Source organism: Populus nigra, chromosome 2, assembly GCF_951802175.1.
Source record: "Populus nigra chromosome 2, ddPopNigr1.1, whole genome shotgun sequence".
In the NCBI taxonomy this organism is placed as follows: Eukaryota; Viridiplantae; Streptophyta; class Magnoliopsida; order Malpighiales; family Salicaceae; genus Populus; species Populus nigra.
The window spans coordinates 47,360,382-47,386,874 of record NC_084853.1 but is presented as its reverse complement, the minus strand read 5'-3'; the positions used below and the strand labels follow the sequence as shown (position 1 = coordinate 47,386,874).

At 33.4% G+C, this 26,493-nt stretch overlaps 4 protein-coding genes across 4 annotated transcripts; 3 read left to right on the top strand and 1 right to left on the bottom strand.

Annotated features, from left to right (window-relative positions):
* Window positions 1–3,124: 3,124 nt before the first annotated feature.
* LOC133682149 (subtilisin-like protease SBT3) lies at window positions 3,125–5,609 on the top strand. The gene has a single exon (XM_062105413.1). It carries the CDS (start codon window positions 3,199–3,201, stop codon window positions 5,524–5,526), a length of 2,328 nt encoding a protein of 775 aa, XP_061961397.1. The 5' UTR covers window positions 3,125–3,198; the 3' UTR covers window positions 5,527–5,609.
* Window positions 5,610–10,761: 5,152 nt separating this feature from the next.
* On the top strand, window positions 10,762–12,573 carry LOC133682875 (uncharacterized). The gene is made up of 3 exons (XM_062106418.1): window positions 10,762–11,497; window positions 11,581–11,766; window positions 11,861–12,573. Exons 1-3 carry the CDS (start codon window positions 11,012–11,014, stop codon window positions 12,143–12,145), a joined length of 957 nt encoding a protein of 318 aa, XP_061962402.1. The 5' UTR covers window positions 10,762–11,011; the 3' UTR covers window positions 12,146–12,573.
* Window positions 12,574–14,299: 1,726 nt separating this feature from the next.
* LOC133683108 (protein RALF-like 34) lies at window positions 14,300–15,096 on the bottom strand. Its single transcript, XM_062106631.1, has one exon. The coding sequence runs from the start codon at window positions 14,898–14,900 to the stop codon at window positions 14,535–14,537; it is 366 nt and encodes a 121-aa protein (XP_061962615.1). The 5' UTR covers window positions 14,901–15,096; the 3' UTR covers window positions 14,300–14,534.
* A 3,814-nt stretch (window positions 15,097–18,910) lies between these two features.
* Window positions 18,911–21,580, top strand: LOC133681673 (probable BOI-related E3 ubiquitin-protein ligase 2). The gene is made up of 4 exons (XM_062104784.1): window positions 18,911–19,100; window positions 19,189–19,289; window positions 19,545–19,855; window positions 21,009–21,580. Exons 1-4 carry the CDS (start codon window positions 19,027–19,029, stop codon window positions 21,534–21,536), a joined length of 1,014 nt encoding a protein of 337 aa, XP_061960768.1. The 5' UTR covers window positions 18,911–19,026; the 3' UTR covers window positions 21,537–21,580.
* The last annotated feature ends 4,913 nt before the right edge of the window (window positions 21,581–26,493 follow it).

Below are 26,493 nucleotides of genomic sequence, written 5' to 3'. Positions count from 1 at the left end.
GAATTTTAAGTTTGATTCAATATTTATCGACTTTAAGTTAAATGAACATCATTAAACCAGCCTCAATCTTGGACCTAGCCCGCCTTTCTAGGAGATATTTGGCGTATTAACATTTTCATATATTTATGTATTCATCAGAAAAATAAAATTCATAAATATTACATAATCATCATCAATTTTTTTGTAATTAATTAATGTCGCAGAAATTTGGTGTTTGGCAATCACTAGGGAAAAAAAACAAATAAAAAGTGGACAGATTTTTTTTTTTCATCAATCTTCTCAAGAGGTCGATCCCAGAGAAAATTCCTCCCAAGAGACAGTTCACTGATTGATCACTAGAATTTGAGCCGATTTAGCAAATCAAGTTGCACACTCTTTTGCAAGTTCTGAAAATCAAAGGATGATCCTTGGTTACAGAGGACCTCCTTGTTCACGATTGCCCCTCTTTATCTCAGCAATGAAATTAAGGCTGCTCGATAAAAAAATCGAAAAAAGGACGACAGATTTGAGAGTCCACATTTTCTCCATGTCAACGTCCACGAAATAGTTAGCCCTTCATTTTGGAAAATAAGAACAGAAGAAAATGCACGCATCATGCCATGTCCCTACACCCTTCTAAAGTAATTCCATTATAGCTGGTTTGTTTCTATCACACATGCCAGAATTATAGGGGGATAAGCAATAATTGCATTAGAACAACAAAGAAGAACGAATCTGCAAAATAAATGGGCTGGCAGATATATATTGTGAACCAAGAAAAACTGCAGAACCAGTACTCTCCATATACAAAAAATGCAGCTTCAGGATTATGCTATAAATTCTTCTATACTAGAGATATGTAATTATCAGGTAAGCCAACAACCAAAACAACATCATTACTAACTAAAATGAGGAGTAAATAAACAGGAAGATCAAAAACCAAGCTACAAAGTCATGATTTCTAATCACACCTTGTTCTAAGTCTTTAAAAAAAGATAATTTTATAGATACTTAATTTTCTTTAATTAAGATTATTTTACTAAATGATATGAAAATACATAGTTATTAGTTTATTAGTTGATATATTTTATAGCATTATTTCATCCCTAAATGTGATAAGATTCACTTAATTTCTATGATTTGACAATATTTTCATATAACAAATGTCACATATCATATAATAAAAAAGATTATTATAGCTCTAGCATTATCCTTAAAATAATTCATGAATAGCTAAGATGTTGGTAGCTGATATTTACTAATCACACGCCAAAACTTAGCTATTAATTTTAAATTAATAATTACCTTTTATATACAATTTTGTCATTGTGTTTAACAAATTCTAAACAAATAAGATTAGTTAAGTGTGTTTAAAGAAGTGTGCAAGAAAAGTCTTGGCACCACCAAAAAAATATACTAGTCATCATAAAATTTCAAAAAGAAAAAAGCTATCAACGACAATCTTCATAATAAACTCAGCAATAGAAAATACCAATGGGTTATTTTTCCCAGTGGTAGTAGCTGTTGACTCTGAATCCCAAAAACAAAGTTCGACTAAAGCGACTCGCTACCAATTAATAATGGCTGCAGGCATATACAGATAAGAGGATTATTTTGTTTTTAAGCCTATGGGTTCTATTCGTCTGAAAACTAGCCAAAAATATCTGGAAAAAAAATAGCCAAAAATACTACCATGCACATATAGGGATAAAAAAAAACCCCACTAGCTCGTTCTAAAATATTTAAATATTAACGTTTCATCGTGTTTGATTTTGTTTCCATTGCATTGGTGATCAGAATCATGATGTAGAGAGAGATGTAAAGAAATTGTATATCTAGCTAGCCTTGTATATATGTTTTCATCGAAGTATATTCTCAATATAAATCGAATTACAGAGAAGGTGAGAATTCAGAAAGAAGAAAAATATATTATCTTCTCTAATCTTGTAGCTTCAAGAATTAGCAGACTTCAATGACCAAAAGATGATATATATAACATTAATTATTAACTAATAATTTTCGTTCGTAAACATTCACGGCTATATAGATCGAGGGTGGATGTGTGCAAGATTCAGATTTAACTTGAACTTGTGGCTACCGAATTACGATGATATTATCCTGAAATTAATACGATGATTGTGGCCTTTGAAAGTAACCAGCACCTTCCTGTAAGAAGTTTTCTTTGGGGTGTGACATTTTTTGTTCTCTAGTTGGGAACATGGTGGGCTCCAACACCACCAATTATATGTGAGTCTTTGTCAAGTTCCATGAAAACAAGTCACTTAGTCATTTATACTCAACAGATTGCTACGTTCCAGTGGTCTTGATCTAGAAAAGGGGGTGGAGGCAGTGAAAGAAGCAAGCCCGCCATTAAATTGATGAAAATTTTGCATGCTTCACACAAGAGGTAACATTAGTTCCTCAAGATTCCTTGATGATTGTAGATTTTTGGTGGTGCCTAAACTTTTCTTGCACGCGGTGACTACCATTAGCAAGTTGCAGTTGCTGTCTTGGTCCACACACTTGGAAGGTCTTGTATGATACTTCCATCCAATATTTATCAGAACGAACCCTACCTTAAACTGTTCTGATGTTCAGTTCATCAATTTCCAAGTTAATCCGACCAGTCTAGCTAGCTGGGTTCTAATAAATGTTTCTCTATTACCTTATCAAATGGAGATTGTATTAATTACTTTTGAGTACATTCTTTGAATTTGATTATAACATGTTGCTTAATGTTTTACAATCTATATTTTAATTATGTGATTCTTGTTGAACATTCTTAAATTAAAAACTTTTTTACTGTAAACCCCACTATGTTGGATTAAAAAATACATTATGATGATACAGCAGTCAATAAGAGTAAGAAATAATAATAATAATTAAGTTTTATAACTGGAAGAGTAAGATTTATCTAACGTGGGACTATTGAATACAGCTTGGCAATTGAGGAAGAGTATCAATCGACTAATGATCAACCACATTATTAATAATGAGCTCCAATTATTATAGAGTTGGTTTCGCTTGTACATATCACATGGGCAAAATTAAACCTAGTGAGGTTGGATTCAACTCGGCAAAAAAAAAAAAAAAACAATTATATATACATGGAGGATATCGACCTGGCATCCTTCTTCTGAATTCGCTATATAAGAACAAGCCTGGACAACTTCACTACAGAATTCTCCAAAGACTATCTCCTCCCATTAAACATTGCACATGGCTTCTCATCGCCATGTTCTCTTGTATAAGTTGTGGATTTGCTTTATCACTATCCTATACTTCACTGAAACATTATCACAAACCGACAATTATATTGTTCATATGGATTTATCCGTGATGCCCAAATCCTTTTCAGGCCAGCATCATTGGTACTTGGCCACTCTTGCTTCTGTATCTGATGTCGCTGATAGTAGCACCGCCAGGGCTAGTGAAGCCACTTTGACTGCCTCTTCTAAACTTCTTTATAGTTATACTCATGTTGTCAACGGTTTTAGTGCTAGTCTCACTCCTTCTGAGCTCGAGGCTTTAAAAAAGTCTCCAGGCTACATTTCTTCCATTAAAGACTTACCTGTTAAACATGACACAACTCATTCACCCAAATATCTTGGCCTTACACCTCAGTCCCCAGCATGGAAGGTGTCGAATTATGGTGACGGTATCATTATTGGGTTGGTGGACACAGGTGCCTGGCCAGAAAGTGAGAGTTACAATGACCATGGAATGCCTGAAATTCCAAAGACATGGAAAGGAGAATGTGAGAGTGGCACTCAATTCAACTCCTTAATGTGCAACAAAAAGCTCATTGGAGCTCGATTTTTCAACAAAGGCCTGATCGCAAAGAATCCCAACATCACCATATCTATGAATTCAACACGCGACACGGAAGGCCATGGGACCCACACATCTACCACAGCTGCTGGAAATTTTGTGGAAGGTGCATCATATTTCGGCTATGCCAAAGGAACTGCTAGTGGCGTGGCTCCACGGGCACATGTAGCCATGTACAAGGCTCTGTGGGATGAAGGTTCTTATACAACCGATTTAATTGCTGCAATTGATCAAGCAATTAGCGATGGTGTAGATGTATTATCTATGTCATTGGGCTTGGATGGACTTCCTTTGAATGAAGACCCTATTGCCTTGGCAACATTTGCAGCCATAGAGAAGAATATATTCGTGTCTACTTCTGCTGGAAACGAAGGGCCTTTCCTCGAGACACTACACAATGGCATACCTTGGGTGTTAACAGTTGCTGCTGGCACTATGGACCGTGGATTTGATGCAGCTTTGACACTTGGCAATGGAATTTCAATCACAGGCTCATCTTTCTATTTGGGGAGTTCATCATTTAGCGACGTACCAATCGTTTTCATGGATGACTGTCACACAATGAGCGAATTGATTAAAATTGGACCGAAGATTGTGGTCTGTGAAGGTGCGTTTGACAGCAACGACTTAAATGACCAGATTGAAAATGTCAGCAGCGCAAATGTTACTGCAGGTGTCTTCATAACAAATTTCACAGACACTGAGGAATTCATCGGGAATGGATTTCCAGTTGTGATTGTGAGTTTAAAGGATGGGAAAACCATCATAGATTACATCAAAAACAGCAACAGTCCACAAGCAAGCGCAGAATTTCGGAAAACAGATCTGGGGATTGAACCAGCTCCGAGACTCACTAGTTACAGTTCTAGAGGGCCATCCACGAGCTGTCCTTTGGTCATGAAGCCTGACATTATGGCTCCTGGTTCACTAATCTTAGCTGCATGGCCTCAAAATATTGCTGTGGATTCGAACAATTCACAGCCTATGTTCAGCAATTTCAATATATTGTCAGGGACATCCATGGCTTGTCCGCATGCAGCTGGAGTGGCTGCACTCCTAAGGAAGGCACACCCTGATTGGAGCCCAGCTGCAATTCGATCAGCCATGATGACCACTGCTGATACAATGGATAACACTATGGAACCTATTAAAGATATTGGTTTTGGTAATAGAATAAATCCAGCTACCCCTCTAGACATGGGAGCTGGACAAGTTAACCCCAACAAAGCTCTAGACCCGGGTCTCATTTATGATGTTAATTCAACTGATTATGTGAGATTACTTTGTGCCACAAATTTCACTGAAAAACAAATCCAAGTTATCACAAGATCATCTTCTACCGATTGTTCCAACCCATCCAGTGACCTCAACTACCCTTCTTTTATTGCCTACTTCAATGAGAAAAAATCCCCATCAAATCTGACCATTGTGCGAGAATTTCATAGGACAGTGACCAATGTTGGAGAGGGAACATGTATTTACACAGCAAGTGTGACTCCCACGAGGGGCTTAAAAATCAATGTCATGCCAGACAAGTTGGAGTTTAAGACAAAGTACGAGAAGCTAAGCTACAAACTGACTATTGAAGGTCCAGCACTTCTGGACGAAACAGTGACCTTTGGTTATCTCAATTGGGCTGATGCTGGGGGTAAACATGTTGTCAGGAGTCCCATAGCGGCAACAAGTTTGAGCCCAGAATTGTCTTCGAAGAATTAATTAACTGACTTGTATACTCTACAAGTTAACTTATATAGCTTTTAATAAATTATATATAATTGGTGAAGGAACTTTCGTGGAAAGGGCCATTTTTTTTTGTGTGGTTGCCGTCATAGTTGCTCACACATATCCATCACGAGGAAGAAACAAACAATATGCCAATTAAGCTGCTTATAATTGACAAAACATAACACAATTTCTTTATAGATAAATTCGAGCTGTTAATTTGTTGCATGTGCAGAGGTTAGCCCCATTATAATGAAATATTTAAATGCTCATATATTTTATTTATCATCTTAATTATTATGAATGCATGTGATTTAGACCGTAGAAAATTGATATAAATATATAATTTTAAATAAAAACTATCAGATCTAGACAGGTCAGATATACAAAAACAAAGCTGTTTTTGGATTAAAAAAATAATTAAAATGAAGATATGAGTGACCGAGGGTAAAACGTTATCAAAACTTCATTTGCTTTCTTAAGAACGTTATCCATACATCTAGCTATTGTAATATCATGATACAATTTTGACGGTCTTCTCCGACCACATCGAGAAAACGTAAGTAACTTTACCTTATAACAATACACGACAGGACCATACAATAACAACTATATAATATAAAATACACCATCCCCGTGTTAATCCCACGCCGACAAGTATAGCCATAGCCCGTGACTCCAGGCATTCGAAAGCAGTACTGGGTCAGTCTACTGATTTGACGTATATGACAGTTTCCCTTTCTCACAGATAGGAAGAGTCAGGGGCGGAATCAGGGGGCTGGCTTCGAGGAAAATTTTTAAGACACTTTCATACATAGTTTTAAAAACCACTAAAGACATAGTTTTAAAAAACTATGTAAAACTGTCTGAAATTTTTTAAGGCAATTTCAGACATAGTTTTAAAAAACAATTCCAGACAATAATTAAAATGCTTATATGTATATCTATAATAAATAAAGCATTCTATATGTTATAAAATAATTCAAAGATCATTAAAAAAGAAAAGAAAATTAAAGGCATGTAGTAGTGAAAACCAACAAATAAACATTAGCATACGAAATTCCTAACATTGATTTCATCTAACCATCTGTTTCTAAGATACTGTTTACAGAATTATTGAAAATATTATTTTTCATAACTATCAAAGAAAAAATACCACCAAATTATAACAACACCCAAAAATTATCAAGAAAAATCAATAAGGTAAAATAATCTATCTATATTCAAGTATTTACCTTCAATTTGAATAATATCATTCAAATATGATTGTGGTTATTTTTTAAAGTGTTTTTTATTTGACAATACATCAAAATATTTTTTTTATTTTTTAAAAATTATTTTTAACATCATCAGATTAAAATAATCTAAAAACACCAAAATATATTAATTTGAAACAAAAAAAAATTAAAATTTTTAAAAAGGTTAAACAAACAGAAGCATCTCCTATCTCATTTTGAGTTATTTTTCATAATGCACTTTTATAAGAATAGTTGCACGATCTAACCCAGCCCAGACAACTTGCAAATTGAGTAGCCAATTCAAAAAAAAAATGCCAAAAACAATTTTGTTTTAGTTTTTTTTAAAAAAATATAACACTATTATTTTGATTAAAAAAAAAATCTTAGTTGACAGAAAACTTGTTTGATTTGGATTTCAGATTATTAAATCACCAGTTTATCCCACAACGAGTTTTATAACTATGAAAATAAGTGTAAAATCACCATCCAACGTAGTCAAGATGCTGCATGAGAGACAATGTGCTCAATATACAGAATCTCTAATATTTGTATGGGCTGTAGTTGAATTTGTGACAGGATGACAGAGAACAGTAGTCCAAGATGCAGAATTTCTCCACGTTTTCAGGTCCACCCATTTTGGATGCTGGATTTCCTTGATTTTCTTTCTGCTTTATAATTCTAGCCCATACTCTTACATGTTCTGGCTGAGAAATGGAGAAAGCTAGCAGCAAGCATCTGCCCATTACTGAATGGAACAGACATAATCAAGAAGATGGAGATTCGATGTGGCTGGTTTGATGCCCAGAGAAATCGGCTGATTCAACAAAATCTAAAAAGTTAAGAAAAAATTAACTCAATTCAATAATTAAATATTTATGTTGTTTATAAATCTTAAACTTGAAATCTTATAAACCTGATCCACTTTAGTTTTTAATTCAATTTTAATTAAAAATAATAAAAGAAAAAAAAACAAAACAAAGTACTATTTTAATAAATAATGCTTTGTAAGAAGAGATGTTATTCCAATAAATAATACAAGAGATATAATAAAACCGTCTTCTTAATTAATTCAATTCTAATTAATTGTGTTTAGAATTTAAATGATTGCATCAGTTTAAAAAAAAATCAGAAAATCCCTTCTTAATCTAATGAATTAATTAATTCAAGATTAAATAAATATTTAATAATTTCCGGTTTCGATTCCGTATTTGAATTATACAGACAGTATATAGGTCATTGTTATTTTATTACAGTCCTTTCCTAGGAGCTAAGAGAGCCCACCAATAAAGGCAGCTCTTCAATCGAAGCCTGAATGGGCTGCTGTGTCGCATGTTCATGGGCTGGAAGATCTGAGTCCGGTTGGTAAAATTCTGTGTTGTCTCAGCCATGTTTCCTCCACCTCTAATTGCAATCAAAATTAAATTAAATGAACATTATAATATAATTAATTTTTGGTGGTAAGTTCTTCATGTCGTGGAGATTGATTCGTGAACGGACCGACCAGAGGAAACAGGAGGGAGTTCACACGCCCTGGATCTGCAATCACAAGACCTGTAATGACTAAAGTGCCCTTATCCTTTCCATGGAATTCCACGTTTTGCCCAACGGGCTCGTTGGACTGCACCGCCTGCTGACATTGAAAATGGATAATTTTCCTTTTTTTTAATTTCTAAAATACTTTTATTAACCATGTTATTTAAGAAAAAAAAAACACTCTAATTTTCTCTACTTCTCGGAGATTGAGGCAGTGATCATGGATAAATTATATACTGCATAATTGGGTTGCGGTTATTTGTAAAAGATTTTTCATTTTAAAAAAAAATCTATGAAATATAAAATTAAAAAAAAACATGTTTATTAACTGGGAATGGAAATTATTTTTCAAAACTTCACTTTTTTTGAAATAATCAAAGACATTAAAATAGCTGTTTTTCCAAATTCCACGCTATAAAAATAAGATTCGTGTTTGGAAGGCATGTATTTTATACTTTTTTAAAAAAAGTATTTAATAAATATTTTTCCTTAATTTTAAAAAGTAAAGCTATAAAACGGAAGAATCATGGGGATGCCAGTTAAAATAACGTGAGGCAGCATCCTTCCACATGGGTTCACATGTCCATTCAAAGCCCAAAGTCACGAGCAATGTTATTAAACATGTTCTGGATTTTATATCAGTTTAGGTAGAAATTGATCTGTCATGTCCAGTTAAATACGTTTAAGCGGATAAATCAATTAGCGAATTAATCACTCTGTCAAAACTTAAATGAATTCTGGCGTGATTTTTTTTCCTCTAAAATATTATTATTATTTTTTTTAAATCTTGAAATTATAATGATCCAAGCTGAGTTTTATAACTTTATTCACGAGCTTATAGCCACTATTTCCTTTATTGTTATGCCATTTTTCCCTCTCGTTTTTTTTTTTTCCAGTTTCAGTAACTGGCAATACAAAATATCAGTGATTTATAGTCTAGAGAGACAGTCAAGGTAAACTTACGAGATCATGGAGATAAAAGTGAGCAAAAAAACTGAAAAATCAAGAAAATAAAATAAAATTCAAAAAAATCAAACCGTGAAAAAAAACTGATTAAAATTTTAAAAAAACCGGCCGGTTAGGTTCAGTTTTGGTTTTATAAGCCTAAAACCAAACCAAACCAAACAAAAAAAACTAGCCAAACGGTCAAAAAACCGAGCCAAACCGAAAAAACTGAAACAAACCTGTTTGAACTGGTTTGAACTGATTTTTTTCCTAAAAAACCAAACCAAACCGAAACCGGTTGGTTTGAACCGATTGTAATTTTTTTAAAAAAATTCAGTTTAGTTATTTTTTTTTTTTAAAATCAAATCAAACCAAAAATGATCACACTGCATGAAGTGCACTGCCCTGTAAGGAAAGCCTTGATCCATTTTTTCTCGTGAAGGAAAATAATAAATTGTGTAATTTATATAGAAGAGATAAATACATAATAATCTTAGTATGGGAAAGATGGTGGTGGAATAATCTAAGATTACGTTTAGTTTGTGTTTAAAAATATGTTTTGTTGAAGTGAAAATGATAAAAATATAAAATAAAGTTGTTTATAAATCTATTTTGAAATGAGTTTTTATATTTTAAAAATATAAAATTATATATTTTTATCGTATTTTCTTATATTAAGACAACAAACTAACACTATCTATTTATTAAAAAACAAATCCAACGTAAAAGCATAATTAGACCTTAACTTCGAGTTCGCCATGGGTCGGTGGCCCAAATTGTTCTGGCACCATGATTTTTCATCATCCTCGGATCCTAACGGCGAATCATCAATGGTATGACTCCATATTTCTTTTCTTTTTCTTTTTCTTTTTCTTTTTCCTTTTCTATCCTTAAAGATAGTTTAAGCCATACCCCGACTACTCTCAACTCTCTATTGTAGACTTTACATTATAGATATTAAACTTGACATGACTTAAAGAATTGATTAAAATTTTTTATGCTTTGGAATTTAAACTTGATTAAATTTTAATCGGATTAGATAAGAGATTAATATTTTAAATTAAGTCTAACAATAATATTCTGTTGAATTCAAGCAAGTTGACTTGATAAAATATAGATTAATTTGATATAATTGACAACATTGTTTTTATTAATCTAGATAATTGTATTTTACAACTAGGTATAGGAAACTACGTATAGGAACGACAACATAGAAAGATTGTCTGGCACAATAATTTAGCCACAGTTTTGTTATTTTTTTTAATTTTTATTTTTTTACTTCAAGTAATTTTTTTGTATTTTAAAACTGTTTTAATATATTGTTATCAAAATAATTTTTAAAAAATAAAAAAGTTATTTAAATGTATTTTTAAATAAATAATATTTACTACTTTACCCAACATTCACACTGAATAATAAATACGATGTGCGGTGCCACCTGTGAATTGACTGTCATGTAATTAGCTCCTCGCCGCCTCTTCCTCTACCCAACCCTAACAATATATTACATCTTAATCCTGACAGATTGACACGAAACACTTGTTCTGTCTTTGTGCTATAAACATTCCACGCCTTAATTGCCCACGAGTTGACAAACCCAACCTCTCACAATTTCCACACGGTCACCATCATTTCCAGCAAGCCCACGGAGAATAAAAACACCAAAATCTCCAATTTTATATGACTCAGTGTGCTCAATCAAAGCAAAATCTGATTAAGACCTAAGAGCGTGTTTGCATTCTTTGAGGACACACCACCCAAAAATGCACGCCAAGACAGACTCAGAGGTCACTAGTCTAGCACCATCATCTCCCACAAGATCTCCACGCCGGCCAGTTTACTACGTACAGAGCCCATCACGTGACTCTCACGATGGAGAGAAAACTACGACGTCTTTTCATTCCACCCCTGTGCTCAGCCCCATGGGATCCCCACCTCATTCTCACTCCTCTGTTGGCCGCCACTCGCGTGAATCCTCTTCAAGCCGGTTTTCTGGGTCGTTGAAACCTGGATCGCGCAAGATCTCACCAAATGATGCGTCTAGAGGGGGTCGAAAGGGACAAAAGCAGTGGAAAGAGTGTGATGTTATTGAAGAAGAAGGACTTCTTGATGATGAAGAGCGTCGAAAGGGTCTCCCTCGTAAATGCTATTTCCTAGCTTTTGTTCTTGGTTTCTTTATCCTGTTCTCTTTTTTTTCTTTGATTCTTTGGGGGGCAAGCAAGCAACAGAAACCCAAGATCACAATGAAGGTATATTATATTTTCATTTATTCTCACGAAAATTATTACAATTGAGGAAATTGGTTGGCTTTAATTGGTTTATTCTCTTGCAGAGTGTTACATTTGAGCAATTTAGAATCCAAGCTGGTTCTGATTCAACAGGAGTGGCAACTGATATGATCTCTGTGAACTCCACAGTGAGAATGACCTATCGCAACAAAGGAACATTTTTCGGAGTCCATGTGACCTCAACACCTCTGGATCTATCCTACTCTGAAATCACTTTAGCATCAGGAAGTGTAAGCCAACTGAAATCTTGCTTTTCCTATATTAGTTCAAAAGAAATGAGGATATTTCTGAAATTTCTCTAATTTGGTGATTTGGGTATTGCAGATCAAGAAGTTTTACCAGTCAAGGAAGAGCCAGAGATCGGTAGCAATATCTCTTATCAGCGATAAAATACCATTATACGGGAGTGGGGCTGCGTTTAGCAGTTCAACAGGGACAGCCACATTACCAGTGCCTCTAAAAGTGAACTTCGTTGTTAGATCAAAAGCATACGTTTTGGGAAAATTGGTTAAGCCAAAATTCAACAAGAGAATCGAGTGTGATTTCACTTTTGATCCAAAGAAGCTCAACGTCCCAATCTCGCTCCAGAAGGCTTGCACATATGATTGATCATCTGTCATCACATGAAGAGGAATTTCACATTTTTTTCTTTTATTTCATTATTTTGTTTCGAGGACAAGAACCTAGAAAGTCAGTGTGGAAATGGAAAACAGCTCAGCAGGCAAACAGGGCAAGGCGAGTCACACACGGTATTGGACCTTTTGGCTTGCCCAGCTGCCCATAGAGGGAAAATAACGCCTTGCATTCGGCGGTGCCTTGTGAGTTGTGAGTGGTGGCTCTCTATTTGTTTATTTTCCCTACACGTGTATTATATATATATAGAATTTGATGTAAACATGAGTGTTAATTCATGTGTTAGCGCTACCATTCGTGTAATTTAGTTCTTTGATAAAGCTTTGCCCCACGATGTAATCTTGTTCACAAGTTATTTTCTTTTGGTCTCTTAGAATTCTTCAAGTGGGCTGTTAAATTTGTTAGCTGTAGCCTTTATCTGCTTTAAATTTCTTTCATTTCAGTGTAATTGCCTAATTGGTAAAGGTGTGTTAGACCTCGTCTCTTTCGACAACAAATCCATTGGCAAAATTTGAGGGATTGGGCACCCCATTCCACGGCAAAATATGACAAAAATTCAGCTTTCTTCTTCCCACAGCCTCTAAAAAAATGTCATTTAAGGTAACATTTGGTTAATTAAAAAAAAAAAGATAGAGATAATATTTGATAATTATTTTAACATAAAAGAGTCAGAATTAATAAAGACAAAGGTAATATATATCCGCTCTGTATTTCTTATTTATTATTTTAAAAATATAGAAATTTATTCAAAAACATATAATTATTTTTATGTTTTTATTCTTGTTTTTTAACCAAATATATTTTTATCTTTATGATCTTTATTTTTTCTATTTCAATACATAATCAAACACAATCTAAAATATATAATGTACAAATTTTTAAGCGAATCTACCTACTCTGTGGAATTCCCTTTACAAATCATCGATTTATCCCTCAAGTGATTGTAGATTTTAGAGCCACCAAAGAAGACATATCTTTCACATTAATCTCGTATATTTAGAAAAAACTAATATATTTTTAGATATAATTAATCCTAGAATTTGAATTCAAAAATACACAAAAAAAAAAACAAATTTCTTTAACAACCAAATCATAATCTTCCAATTATTGAGACAATAATATGGAAATGATAGCTTGGATATTAATCAAAGCATCTAAAGCGCCGCATCGATTCCTTGTCTTCTCCAGTGTCGGACAAATCAAGAGGTGCAGCCCCCTGAATCTCTGCACATGCTAACCAGCGAGGACATGGTCGATAAATAATAATAAATTTGGCGTCGACTACTAGCGAGGAGAATCAATAACAATCCATCTCGTCACCTTCAACTACATTTACAACAACTTTGATTTTTTCACCTAATTTTTTAATCATTGCATGATCTTTAGCCTCGAAAAATCTCGCATTAGACTTTAATGGAGGTGAGCCACGCACCTACTCGTTTTCCACATTCTAATTAATGCCGATGAATTTGAAAAGGAAGATGATGAAAAAAGGAACAAAAAACAATGCCATTATAGTTATAGATCAGGAAGGAAGGAAGGAAGGTATCTTGTTATCTTGGAAGACTTGATGGACAGCGTATGGTACAACTATGCTCACTCAAATACTCAATGGTGATGGCTTCCTGGTTGCCATCCTATAAAGAGCGAGGGTGACAAGCATCCATTATAGACTGAAAACAGTGCTCCTGTGATTTTCTTTCTCCTCCTCTGTTTCTTTAACCATCTCCCTTTTTTTCCAAAAAGCAACAATGTAGGGACTTGTTTGAACACTTGGCTCTTTATTTAGAAATACTGAAATTAACATTGTCAAATTAGGGGGTCAAAATGAAACAAAAACGGTGTCGAATCACTCCATTCCTTGCATAAAACGACGCCAAAAAGATAGGACATTTACAAAAATTAACTTTTTTTTTTTTAAGATGGAGAGAAAAAATTGTTTTTATCCCTGTTTTCACATACCAAATATAATGTTTTTTTTTATCTTATACTTGTCTTTTGCATCGTGTATATACTTTCAGACTCAACTCAAGAAACAAAAACAATAAATCAAGACCTTGTTTATGGATAAATAGAACGAGGGAAATTTAGTGCAAGCAGGTGAAATAACTGTGCTGTGACAAGAAGAACTGCATTGAAACTAGTGATTTTATAATAAGATTTCACTAATTATTCGCTGCAACCATAAGTTTTTTCGCTGAGGTAAGACGCACAAATTCAATAAAATATGTGCTGTCTCAACACAAGCCCAGCGAGAGCAGCCATGACTTAGAAAACGCTTTCCTTTCTGGGACGGACAAACCAAATAATTTCACTACACATATGGGGAAAATGTACGAAAGAGAAAGCAAAATCAAGCAAGCTCTTATCTCCTGCAGTGAGTGATACAAGAGCAACCTCTGGTGTAGGGGTTAGCCTGTCCTCTTGATCGGAAACAGTAATGGGTATAGTAAGACCTCCCTGAGCGAGCTGGGCAAGGCACCCTGTTTGCAGAGAGAGCACCATAAGATAAGTAATAGTGCTTTGCTCCCCCATGCAGAGACCTCCTATGAGACCCGCCGCCATACTCTTCGTCTTCATCGTCACTTAACTCGTCGTAGACAGACAACGCTGATGGCCATTCAAGATCTTCACTCGTCAGTTGGATGAAATCCTTTAAATCAACCTGAGCTTTAACAACAATGAGAAAAGTTAAGGAGGCAGCAATCAAACTCAGAGCTGAAACCCTCATGGTTGCAGGATTTCCTATTGCACTAGCAAGAATGACTGGAGAGTGGAGATTGTGGGACCTAAAATATATAGGAGAGCGTTGAAATTATTAATGTGGATTGGGGTTCGTGACATCTAGTATAACCTCCATAAATTAATAACTTGATTTATTAATGTGGAAACTTGAGAAATGGAATGAAGTGAAATTATTATTTTGGATCGGGTTGGTTACATGTGCATTTAAAACTTGATTTAAATTTAGTTTGTTTTGAATCAGATCAAACTTGCACAACCCAACAAATTAACCTGCATGTAATCTAATTATCTGGACTAAACTCGAGTGAAATCAAAATGGGTTAATTCAAAGAAGTTTTTTTTTTTTAATACAACATCGTTTTGAGATAACCGAACAATCCAGATCCTCATCCGATTAAGATCGATTTCATATCAGGATTGACATTTATGATCGAGAAACACGGAGTCACATGGAAATGGGAATTCTTTTTTGATGCATGAAAGGGATTTTATTTGTTCACTGGAATTGGGGTGGGGACATCAGATTCACAACCCTTGCCAGTTTGCCTGCCTTAATTAACGCTGCTTCTTGTGCGGTGCTGAAACATGCCATTTCTTTAAACATATTGATTCTGGATTTGTTTTTGTTTCGGTCTGATTCATCCAATACAGACAACTGTAAATCAGTATTCTCTGTGCAAGTGGGCTTCACGGGTAACATGTTCTTCGTGTACTCTCCACATTCACTATCTTTTTTCCCTTCTTTTTTTTTTTCACGTTCACGGGATAGACCCAGAACCATTATCATCGACGTAAAATGTACTGTTTGAAATCAGAAAATATTTGAAAAATAAGACAGAGGAGCAGATTAATTAATTATATAAAACCTTCCTGCCTGTGCCTGGTGAGAATGTAATCTCCTTATCACTTGTCATTTGCTAACAAGATGCTGCTTATCTGGTTGCCTTTTTCAACATGAACAAAATTTTCTATACTAAGTGATTAGCATAAAACTGTTGTCTAATTGTCACAAGAAACTAGATTATATTGAAACCATGACATAAAACTACTAGTGTACATGCAAAACAAAAATATTCAAGTATAAATAAAAGATTGAAACTAATTATCTCCTAGTACGAATATTAAATGCATATATTGAAATTATATTTAAAGTAAAATCATAACTATAAATCATTTATCTTTAAAATTTTATTATTTCTTATTTGATGTAAAATGATTTTTTTAAAATAAATTTCTTAGGATTTCAATAACAACAACTCGTTTAGTGCATTTCTAAATAAGGTCTAATTAATGAAATCAAAGAAATTATAATTAATATTTTTCTACAAAAGTCAAATCTAAACTCTAAAGTAAAAGAAAATATTAGAAGAACAAGTCAAAGAAAAACTAATAGCAAAAAAAAAAAAAACTCAAAAAATTTCATATAATTTCCCACCCATCAAAAACATTTATTTATAGAACTTGAGAACCAAAATATTAATTTATCATAATTAATAAATTTTTATTAATTACGATGAATATTCATATTGATGAAATATATTCATAAATCATGAATTACTCATAATAATATTTATTTTAGTCATGTAATTAATGTATTCATATTCATATACTAAAATATTTTAGAGAATAAGAGAAGTTACTGGTCAATGAATTTAATAGCAAATATTTCCCGTTAATCAAATTCAAGTCCAAACTCGTGAGTCCAGAAGCCCACTAGCCAATTCACAAATGGAGAATTCAAGACACAATAGACTATAACAAATATCCTACATTGTATTGAGGATTTACCGTAGCCATAGACTCAGTACATTATTTATTACAATAGTGGGCTGACATCTATGGCCTTGGCAAAAAAAAATATAGACGTATTTGATTTAAGGGCATTTTAGTACTTTTATATGAGTCATTCTTCAGTATTGATTTGTGTGAGAGTATTTTTGTCTATACAATATTTTTATAAAGAGTTAAACAACAAAAATATCCCCAAGAGCGAATAATAATAATAATAATTGTTTCGAGTAGAAGTATATATGTATTTTTTGTTATTCATATATAGTAGGTTTACAAAGATACAATTATTTTTGGGGTATAATTGTTTCGGGTAGGAATATATATGTATTTTTTGTTCTTTATATATAGTAGGTTTACAAATATACAATTATTTTTGGGGTATTAGAGTCTTTTGGCTCTGATTTTGTTGGTTTGCATGGGTGTAGAGTAGTAATTTACCATTAAAATAATATTTTTAATGAGAAAATGTTGTTGACATGTGTTCAACACATGCCAGCGAGTAAGTAGCATTTGTGTCATCAAGCGACATATGTGATATCATCTAGTGACCAAAATTAGCCTTCTGTTGTCTCCCTAAATGCGCCACTATGTCCTCTTACATATGAAGTGGTGTGTGACAACTTATGGTGGTTGGATTGTCGTTGATGATCATTTGATTTTTCTCTTTCTTTCTTTTCTCTCTCCTGACGTATAATGTACACCATTATCCCTTTTGTTTTTTACTTATCAATTTCAGTTCTAATTCTCTTAATTTCCTTTTATTTCATTCCTTTTCCATTTATAGAAGTATTTTTCTTTTCAATCTAGTCCTTTAATTATAATTTCTCATATGTTTTTTTTAAATTAGTCCTTATTCTTTTAATTTCTAATTTTTTTTTCTTATTCCTTTTATAGAAGTTTATTTTTTCTTCAATTGTAATTTATCATATTTTTTGTTTTTTTATTTCAGTCATTGTTTTTTTTTCCTGAAACTTTTGTTGAAGTTTTTTTTATCTTTCAATTTCATCATTCAATTAAATTTTTTATTTTATTCTTTTGATTTGTTTTTCCTTTTATTAAAACTATTTTTCAATTCAATTTAACCCTCCAATTGAAAATTTTTATCCCTCTAATTAATGTCTTGTTTTCACCCTCATTTGTTTAGATCTTTTTGTATAATCGATTTTTTCCCTGATTTTATTTTTTAACATTTAATTTGTTAGAGGTTCGACTCTATACAATCTTATTATTATGCATTTTTTTGTAATATTAATTTTATTTTTATCTTTGAGTTTTTTCTATAGGTTTATCTCGGTCTTATAACTCAAGTCATGAGTTTTGCATGCCTTTTTTTAATATAAGTGTTTCTTTAGTTGTTATGCTTTTGTTTTTGTTTTGGTATTTCAAGATATTATTCTAATTTATCTATAATTTTTTTTATTTATTTTATACAAATGAAGTTCATTTTTTAAAAATAAAAAATATTCATTTTTAAATAATATTGCAAATGTGTTCGGCCTTGCATATTATTTTTTACAGAGTAAGTTTATTTAGTTAGTTTCATTTGTATTTATATTTTAAATTATATGTTTTTTAGGATGTGAATTTATCTTTTACTAATTTAAATAAATAAGTTTAGTAAATACAATCAGGTGAATGTTTTATTTTATGTGATTAGATACCCTGATTTACATTTATTTTTTAATTTTTTTATTTACATAAACAATTATTAATTTACATCAGGCTTCTCTTTCAATTTCTTGAGTTTGCCAGCTAAAATATCTTTAAATAAGGGAACGTTGATATAATTATTGGGCAGGTGAGACGAAGGGTTTCCAATGATGTAGTTTTTATATATAACAATTTCTAGGCTTTTTATGTCTAATGTTCTCTCCCAGACTCGTAAATCTATTAATCTTAGACTTAAGTACAAAAGGTGGCGAACAAACCTTTTTGTTTTTTTTTTAATATTATCTCTGAAATTTAAATTTAAAAACTTAAATAAAACAAACTTTCTTAACCACTAAAACAACCACTTAAATTATTATCAAATACTAATCACGTAGAAATCATATAAACGACGTAGTTTAGCATCAAACATGGACAGGAAGCTAATACACTAGACCGGACATAGCCCAATTAGTAGAGTCAAACGGTGAAGCAAGAACCAGCCAAATTATTAATTAGCTAAACTATCGAGGCCAAAACACAAACTCACAATAATTTCAGGCCCTTCTGGAAAATACAAAGAATCACCGCCATCGGCCACCTCGCCCTTCCCTATATGGACCGAGAGCCCATCTCTCTTCCCCCCCCCTCTCTCTAGAGTTTCCCTTCTCATCATGGCTCATCCCCAACACCAGTTTCAACAGCACTACCAACCTCAACAGCAACAACAACAACCTAAGAATTTGAGGTAAATTAGGTTAAAAAGGACAGTTTTTACATTGATTTCTTCTAAGGCTAACGTTTTTTTTTTTTTTATCAATTTTTATGCAATCCAGGAATTTATATGCAATCGACAGCCAGACTTCTCCGGCAGTAGCGTATTTTAATCCCTCTAATTTGCAAGATCAGTCTCAGCATCCTCCCTATGTCCCTCCTTGTAAGTTTCCCGAGTTCTCTTTTTACTGCTTGATTTATTTTTCTAGCTAAGAAGTCATTGCGAACTAGACGGTGGATTTTTTTATTTATTTGCTTATGTTAATTAGTTAAAAAATATCAGCTACTAATTTTCTATCAATTTTAGGATAAATCAAGCTTGATTATTTACAATTTGGCTACCAAGTTTTATGTAATTAGCTAGCATGGTCTTAAATCAAGTCATAAAATCTTGGGTATTTTGTGGTTGTTGTTCTAGTTCATGTGGTGGGGTTTGCTCCGGGTCCTGGGAATGATGGCAGTGATGGGGGACTTGAATTGCAATGGAATTATGGGCTAGAACCCAAGAGAAAGAGATTGAAGGAGCAAGACTTTTTGGAGAATAATTCCCAGATTTCCTCTGTTGATTTCTTGCAAGCACGATCAGTCTCAACTGGGTTAGGGTTGTCTCTTGACAATACCCGTGTTTCATCTTCTGGTGACTCGGCTTTGTTATCGCTTATTGGTGATGATATTGATAGTGAATTGCAGCGACAGGATGTGGAGGTTGATAAATTCCTCAAAATTCAGGTTGGGATTTGTTTAAAGATAACAGCTTTATTTCAATGCAAAATGACCTTACCTGTTGCTATTTTTATAGGTTTATTTGCTTCTCTTTCACTTTGTTACATTTTTTTGCTATTTCATTGCACTTCATTTAATTTGCAAATACTGGTCGCTGCAGCTTCATTTAATATGTTTCTTATACTGATGTGTTTCATCTATGACCTATTAGTTTAATTAAGTACTTGATTACTTCACATCCCATGATTCAAATTAAGCAGTTTGTGTATTGGGTCATGGATTTGGTTCTATATTGTTATGCAATATTTTTTGCATGTTTGCCTCTTGTCACACTTAGGCTTTCAAAGTGATACTTCATGATGCATGAATTCCACGCTGCTCCTAGGAATTTGAAGTCTGCCTGTTTATCATTTTAACTTCAAAAGCACAGTTTTTTCAAAATCTAGAATAATGAAATATAAAGATAATTGGGAAAAGTTGGTCCTCTGTTTCTCTCTCTCTGGTGAATTGTTTCTTATACTGATGCTTCTTGTCAGTATCACTTCACTATTTAGTTGTATCTAGTTTAATATATTTATTCAATTAGATGTAAGCATTTGCTTTGTGAATTGTTTTTGTAGGTTTAAAACTAATGTTGGACTACATTAAATCAATAGACTCAACAACAAAGATGGAAATTGCTAATCCTAGATGCATGGTGGTGTGGTTGTCTTTTGTCTGAGGATCTTTATGTTGTTCAGTAATTCTCGGCACCATGTAAAACATTCAAAATCATTGGAACTCAATGACTGCGTTCAACTTTCTAAGTATAGTTCCGGAATTCCATTTGTTGTGGGAGTTAGTGTGAAAAATGTTTATAGAGGTATTCTGGAGGGTGTCGTTCTTTAATTTTTTCCTTTGGCTGTTCATGTCCTTCCTGCTTTGAAGATATGACAGGCTTTGCTTTTGTTTGAAGTGTTTTTTTCTTTGCTTTTGATTGAATTGATGGTTATGGAGGAGAAGATGGGGTACACCAAACTGGTTTTACCTGCTGGACTTAATTGGAACTGTTCTTGCATTACTTGAATGTCTTTTTTTTCTTATTTTATTTTTTTCTTATCACGTTATCATAGTGTGAGGTGCGTGGAAAATATTTCTAACTTGCTTGTATGTCTAATAGGGTGATCGACTGCGGCAAACCATCCTAGAGAAGGTCCAAGCTGACCAACTTCAAACTATCTCACTTGTGGAAGAGAAGGTTCTTCAAAAACTTCGTCAGAAAGAAGCAGAGGTGGAGAGCATCAATAAGAAGAACATGGAACTTGAAGAGAAAATGGAACAGTTGTCTATGGAAGCAGGTGCATGGCAGGAACGGGCCAGATACAATGAAAACATGATAAATGCCATCAAGTTTAACATCCAGCAAGTCTATGCTCAAAGTAGAGATAGTAAAGAAGGTTGTGGTGACAGTGAGGTGGATGATACAGCTTCGTGCTGCAATGGCCGTGCCATTGATTTTCACCTGCTTTCCAATGACAATAATGACATGAAGGAGCTGATGACTTGTAAGGCTTGCAGAGTCAATGAAGTTTGCATGCTTTTGTTACCTTGTAAGCATCTCTGCCTCTGTAAGGATTGTGAAAGTAAGCTTAGTTTTTGTCCCCTGTGTCATTCCTCCAAATTTATTGGCATGGAAGTTTATATGTAATGGGATACATATGAAAGCTCTAATGCTATCTAGTGTTATGTGCATTGTTCAAGGCATTTTCATAATTGCTTATTGCTTGCATACTGGTTGCTGTTGCACTTTTGTGGTGTATATGTTTCTTCAAACGTTCTGCATACAAAAAGACTTCCAGGTGCAAGGGGATTCTTTATCCATTTGGATGGTTTGTGTATGAATTGAAAGGAACCGAAAATTGGTATAAACAATTTGAAAATGTTGAAGTGAATTCTTCTTGTGTCATATATTTTTCTGGTGACATGTTGAAGTTTCTTTTTGAAGTATTTTGAATTATGACATTTGTTGCGTTGGAAGGTTTGTCCTATCTCATTCAATAACTTGCAAATTTGTCTCTGCTAATTTAGGAGCGTGACTAATAGCATTGCATCAAGTGCTAATGACACTCCACTTGTCTGTCCTGCCACATCTTTCTTTGGCTGAAATTGGAGTGCCATTAACACATGGCGGAGTGCTATTACCTTCGTCCCTATTTAGGCTTATGCTCACTAAATCTGCGAAGGCAAAACTTATTTGATATGATTTGTAAAAAGAGTTAATTACTCTGTAATCAAATGATGTTGATCTACTATCAAAAGATGAAGGCAGTCAATTGTTGTAGAAAACATGCTCTAGTTAGAAACTAGGTCAGGATAACGATCTAGCATTGATGTTTTCTTTCCATTTGTATTTATTAGAATCTTGAGTTGCTTTATAATAATATCTGCTGTTTTTGGAACTTCAATCTATAGTATGTTTCTCAATCTTTACATGGATCGAGTTCCTTGTCTGCTTATTCATGTCTTGGAAATTGCGAGGTTCTTAATTTAGGGATATCTAGAGCATCGCACTCTGTTTTAATGAATTACATGGTTTAGAATAAGCCTGGGCATACTTTAGCTATGCTTCGACATGATTCGACTGTATTTTTCAATTCCATTTTTCCCCGATGGATGAAATTTATACTGCAATAAATCATAAGTCTTGCCCAATATTTCATTACATTTTTTAATTCCATTTACTTTACATCAAGTTTTACGATATATATCATTACATTTTGTAGTAAGAATATTAATTCTGTAACAGTTGCGTGGTTGATTCTTTTCATGTGATCCAAGTAACATCAAAATAGTGTTGATATTTGTTGCTATATATTGGCTTAAGATTATGGCTGTCGCTGGAGTGCGATGCAGCTATGTGTTGTGAGATGTAAGGGGTGTATGGAGGAAAACCATATTGCAGGTAATTGTGAAATCTTCAATGATGAAGAGGTGTGGGCAAATCATGCGGCTATTCTCGGTTAGCCCCCCCGTGTATGGTGAGATGCAAGGCGGATTCAGCAAATTTTTTCATGGTTGAACGCCTTTCAATTTGACTAACGTGAGAGATTGGCAAGGTTCAAATTTGAAAAGCCAACCAACAGAGTTGGTCTTACATTCATGGAGTTGTATCCAGTAGGGCCTTTTATAGTTGTACTGATAGTCGATCATTGCATTTGTTGATAGCATTTCCATGTTGTGCCTGTGGTGCGGTGCCATACGAGGGTGGATAAAGGATTGTGGTGGTTTAAAATGATTGTTTTTTTTTTTTTGTTTTTGTTTTTCATGTTTTGTTAGAAATGCCTTAAAATAAAGTTTTTTTTATTTTTTAAAAATTAATTTTAATAATAATTTATTTTAAGTAAATTTTTTTAAAAAAATAAAAAAAATAATTTTCATCAGGGTTTTCTAACACACCTAAAAAGTGAAAGCCGTGGCCACCATTTTTTCTGGATGGATCCAGACTTAGATGTTTTTTGTTTAGAAATATATTATATTAATATTATTTTATTTTTTAAAAAATTTCTTTTTAATATTAACATAATAAAATAATTCAGAAACAATATTAATACTCCTCGCCTGTGGTGTGATAAAATAATTTTAATAAAAACAGATTTCCAAACGGACACTAAAGTCACTCCTCGCCTGGCGTGTGATATCCGATAGCTATCTTTTTTTGGTTCAAGGTAGCAGAACATTGTACGCTTTTAATATTTCCCTCGGAGCCCATGGAAGGGATCCAACCAAGGCCAGTTACCATTCTGGGCCTTCGGCCTAAACCATAAAAAATTCTCGTATAGGTCAATTTAATTAACATTAACCTTGAATTAATATTTCTGATTTTAACCTTCCGTGTTCATTTTCTAGTTACAAGATTTTGCTTAATGGGTCAATCTATTGACTTGAGATTTAGCTTAGATTAGGTTAATGAAGATTTAGCTTAGATCAGGTTAAAAGATATATATATATATATATATATATATATATATATATATATATATATATATATATATCACCACCAGTTTAGAGGGCACCGCCAGTACTTTAGAGGGTGCTTCATGTTTGCAAGGTTTATTGTAAATCAATTAGTGGCCTGACGACGACATAAAGGGTCATCCGTCCCACTAAATTTCCTTTTACTGGACCACGAGCATTTTGATCACGAAACTGATGCTGGGCTGCACTGCCTGGTTTAACATTTGTTTGATTCTCGCTTAATAATAGGCTTATGGATGTGTGTTTTTCAATTCATTAGTAAAATAGTTTTTCGTTGATTGCTAACGCAAATAATTATTGGAAAATTACCCTAACTATTCTATAAATTATTTTTTTTATATTTTTTAAAAATCACAGTTTACATTCTAAATTTCACCATGCACATTACGTTGATCCAGTGGTTCTAATCTATAAGCTTATCAGTGGCTCATCAGCAAAGAAACAATGGTATTTTTAAATTCTCCAGGCTCATCCTTCCCCTTTTCTTTTCATTTTTTATTTATTTTTTTAGTTGTTAAATTTTTTTCGATAAATGAATAATCTAGGGATTGATTTGAAAAAGAATCAGGTACTTATGATGAGTCTCTAACTATTTAATATAAAAAGACATTGCTTTTTTTAATAAAAAAAAATCTTTGATATATTTAACTGATTAAGTTTGTATTGGATTTAATCATATCAATGAAACCATTAAAAGTTTAATAAAATCAACCAAGATTTATCAAGTCAACACTATTTAACTAGAAACTCAAACAAATAGAATCTGGATTTCAAGTTTTTTAAGGTTAATTTATTGAACTAGGCCGAGATTAATATTTTGATCCAATGGTCTATTTGGATCGGCCCTCGCTGGAACATAGTTAAGTACTCCTACTATGATAGCCTCTTATTTTCTCGGTAATCCTGTGATAGATTTTGAATTAGATCTAGTATGTTAGAATTAGGACTAGATCCACGCATCAAATGACGTATGTTAGAATGTCCCCCGAAGCGTCCTTGCTAAGCTTGTCTCTATGCACAAAAACCCATGTACTTATATATATATAATCCAATATTATAAATAAATTAATGGGTGTTGCATGGATCTAATTTGAATTAATCAGGTGGTTCTTTGGGATAAGATTACATAAAATGCATGTCCGGAGAGGGAATATTTTGTTGAATTTTACCACCTATATATATTTGTCAGCGTATGATTGAAGGGAGGTGAGTTATAAACCCTAATACCTTTTTAGCTCATAAAAAGGGGTCCAAAATCGGCTCATAGAAACGTGTGTTGTCAAGTATTATGGTAGTTAAACAGGCAATTAATTGTTCATTGACCCACCACATACAATCTTGTAATTGAAGCTTCAAGCCAATCCAATTAGGATCAATAGCTGATATAATTTTAATCATCCTGGTCTTCAACTTTTCTCCTATATATATATATATATATATATATATATATATATATATAGGGAGTAGTATTGTAGAAGCCTTGGGAAGCAAGTCTTTTGATTGGGTGCGTATTGGACAAAAGTGGAGGGTAAGAGGAAGAGGAATGCTTTTCTTTAAGGGGAGGAGAGAAGATTGATGAACTTTTTTCTAATCATGCCTTAGAAAGTGATGACAAAGAGGAAAGTGAATATGCTTCCCCCATGATTATAACTATCTGCTATCTATTATTATTCCACCTCCACCTCCACTTCCACCGCAAACCCTAGCCGATCTCTGTCCTGTCAATGCCTGCCTCCTTTGCCTTTTCCCCCTACCTTCTCTCTTTTATAAAGACTTGGATGAAAATGTACAATTAGACATGAAATGAACATTCAAAATTTAATGGAAGAGTGACTTTACTAGAGTTCAATCATCCAATCCTCTCCTTATTCCCTATAAAGCTGATTTTTCTCCTACTTTCCTTTTCTTCTTTCACTTGTGGGGTATTAGGGCATGATATCTCTGTTCGCTTACCTCCACTTTGTATCTCTCCTGCCTTCTTTTTTCATATGATCCTTTACATATATCCCTGAGTTTTATTTTTCTGCAATTTATATTCTTATAATTACCAGTCAAAATTATTCCCTTTTAAAACTGAACATGCATCTTGCTATGCCCACACCCTCCTGCCTCGGGTACGAGGCTAGCTCAGTTGCAACTTGCTAGGGGTCCCCAATATATATGGAATATTGCCATTGCGTAGCTAGCTTGAGGTGTTGTCTTTACTCTTACCTCGTTCTCTTGAAACTGCTTAGTTTACAATTGTCTAACTATATATTAGCATGCGCAAGTTCTATGGCAGTGCCTATACATTTTAGCTAGGCCGTGCCCAAGAAATCTTTAACGGCGAGCATCTACTGCACTTGCTAATTATTTGGTTAACCATCTATGATTATTCCCTAACATAGAACCCAATTCCTAATTGATAATGTAAAAAGAAAAAAAAATTATCTTTTGGGTCTCAAATGTTTCAAAAATTTCTCAGTCGAGTACTTTTATCGGTTTATAAATAAAATCTAACTATCCATCTCTCTTTATAGCATTATATAAATAAAATTTTGAAAATATTGTCCTTTTAGAATACTACATAAAAAAGCACATCTAATTATGCAAGAGGAAGTTTTATTAACAAACAATTAAATTAAAACAAA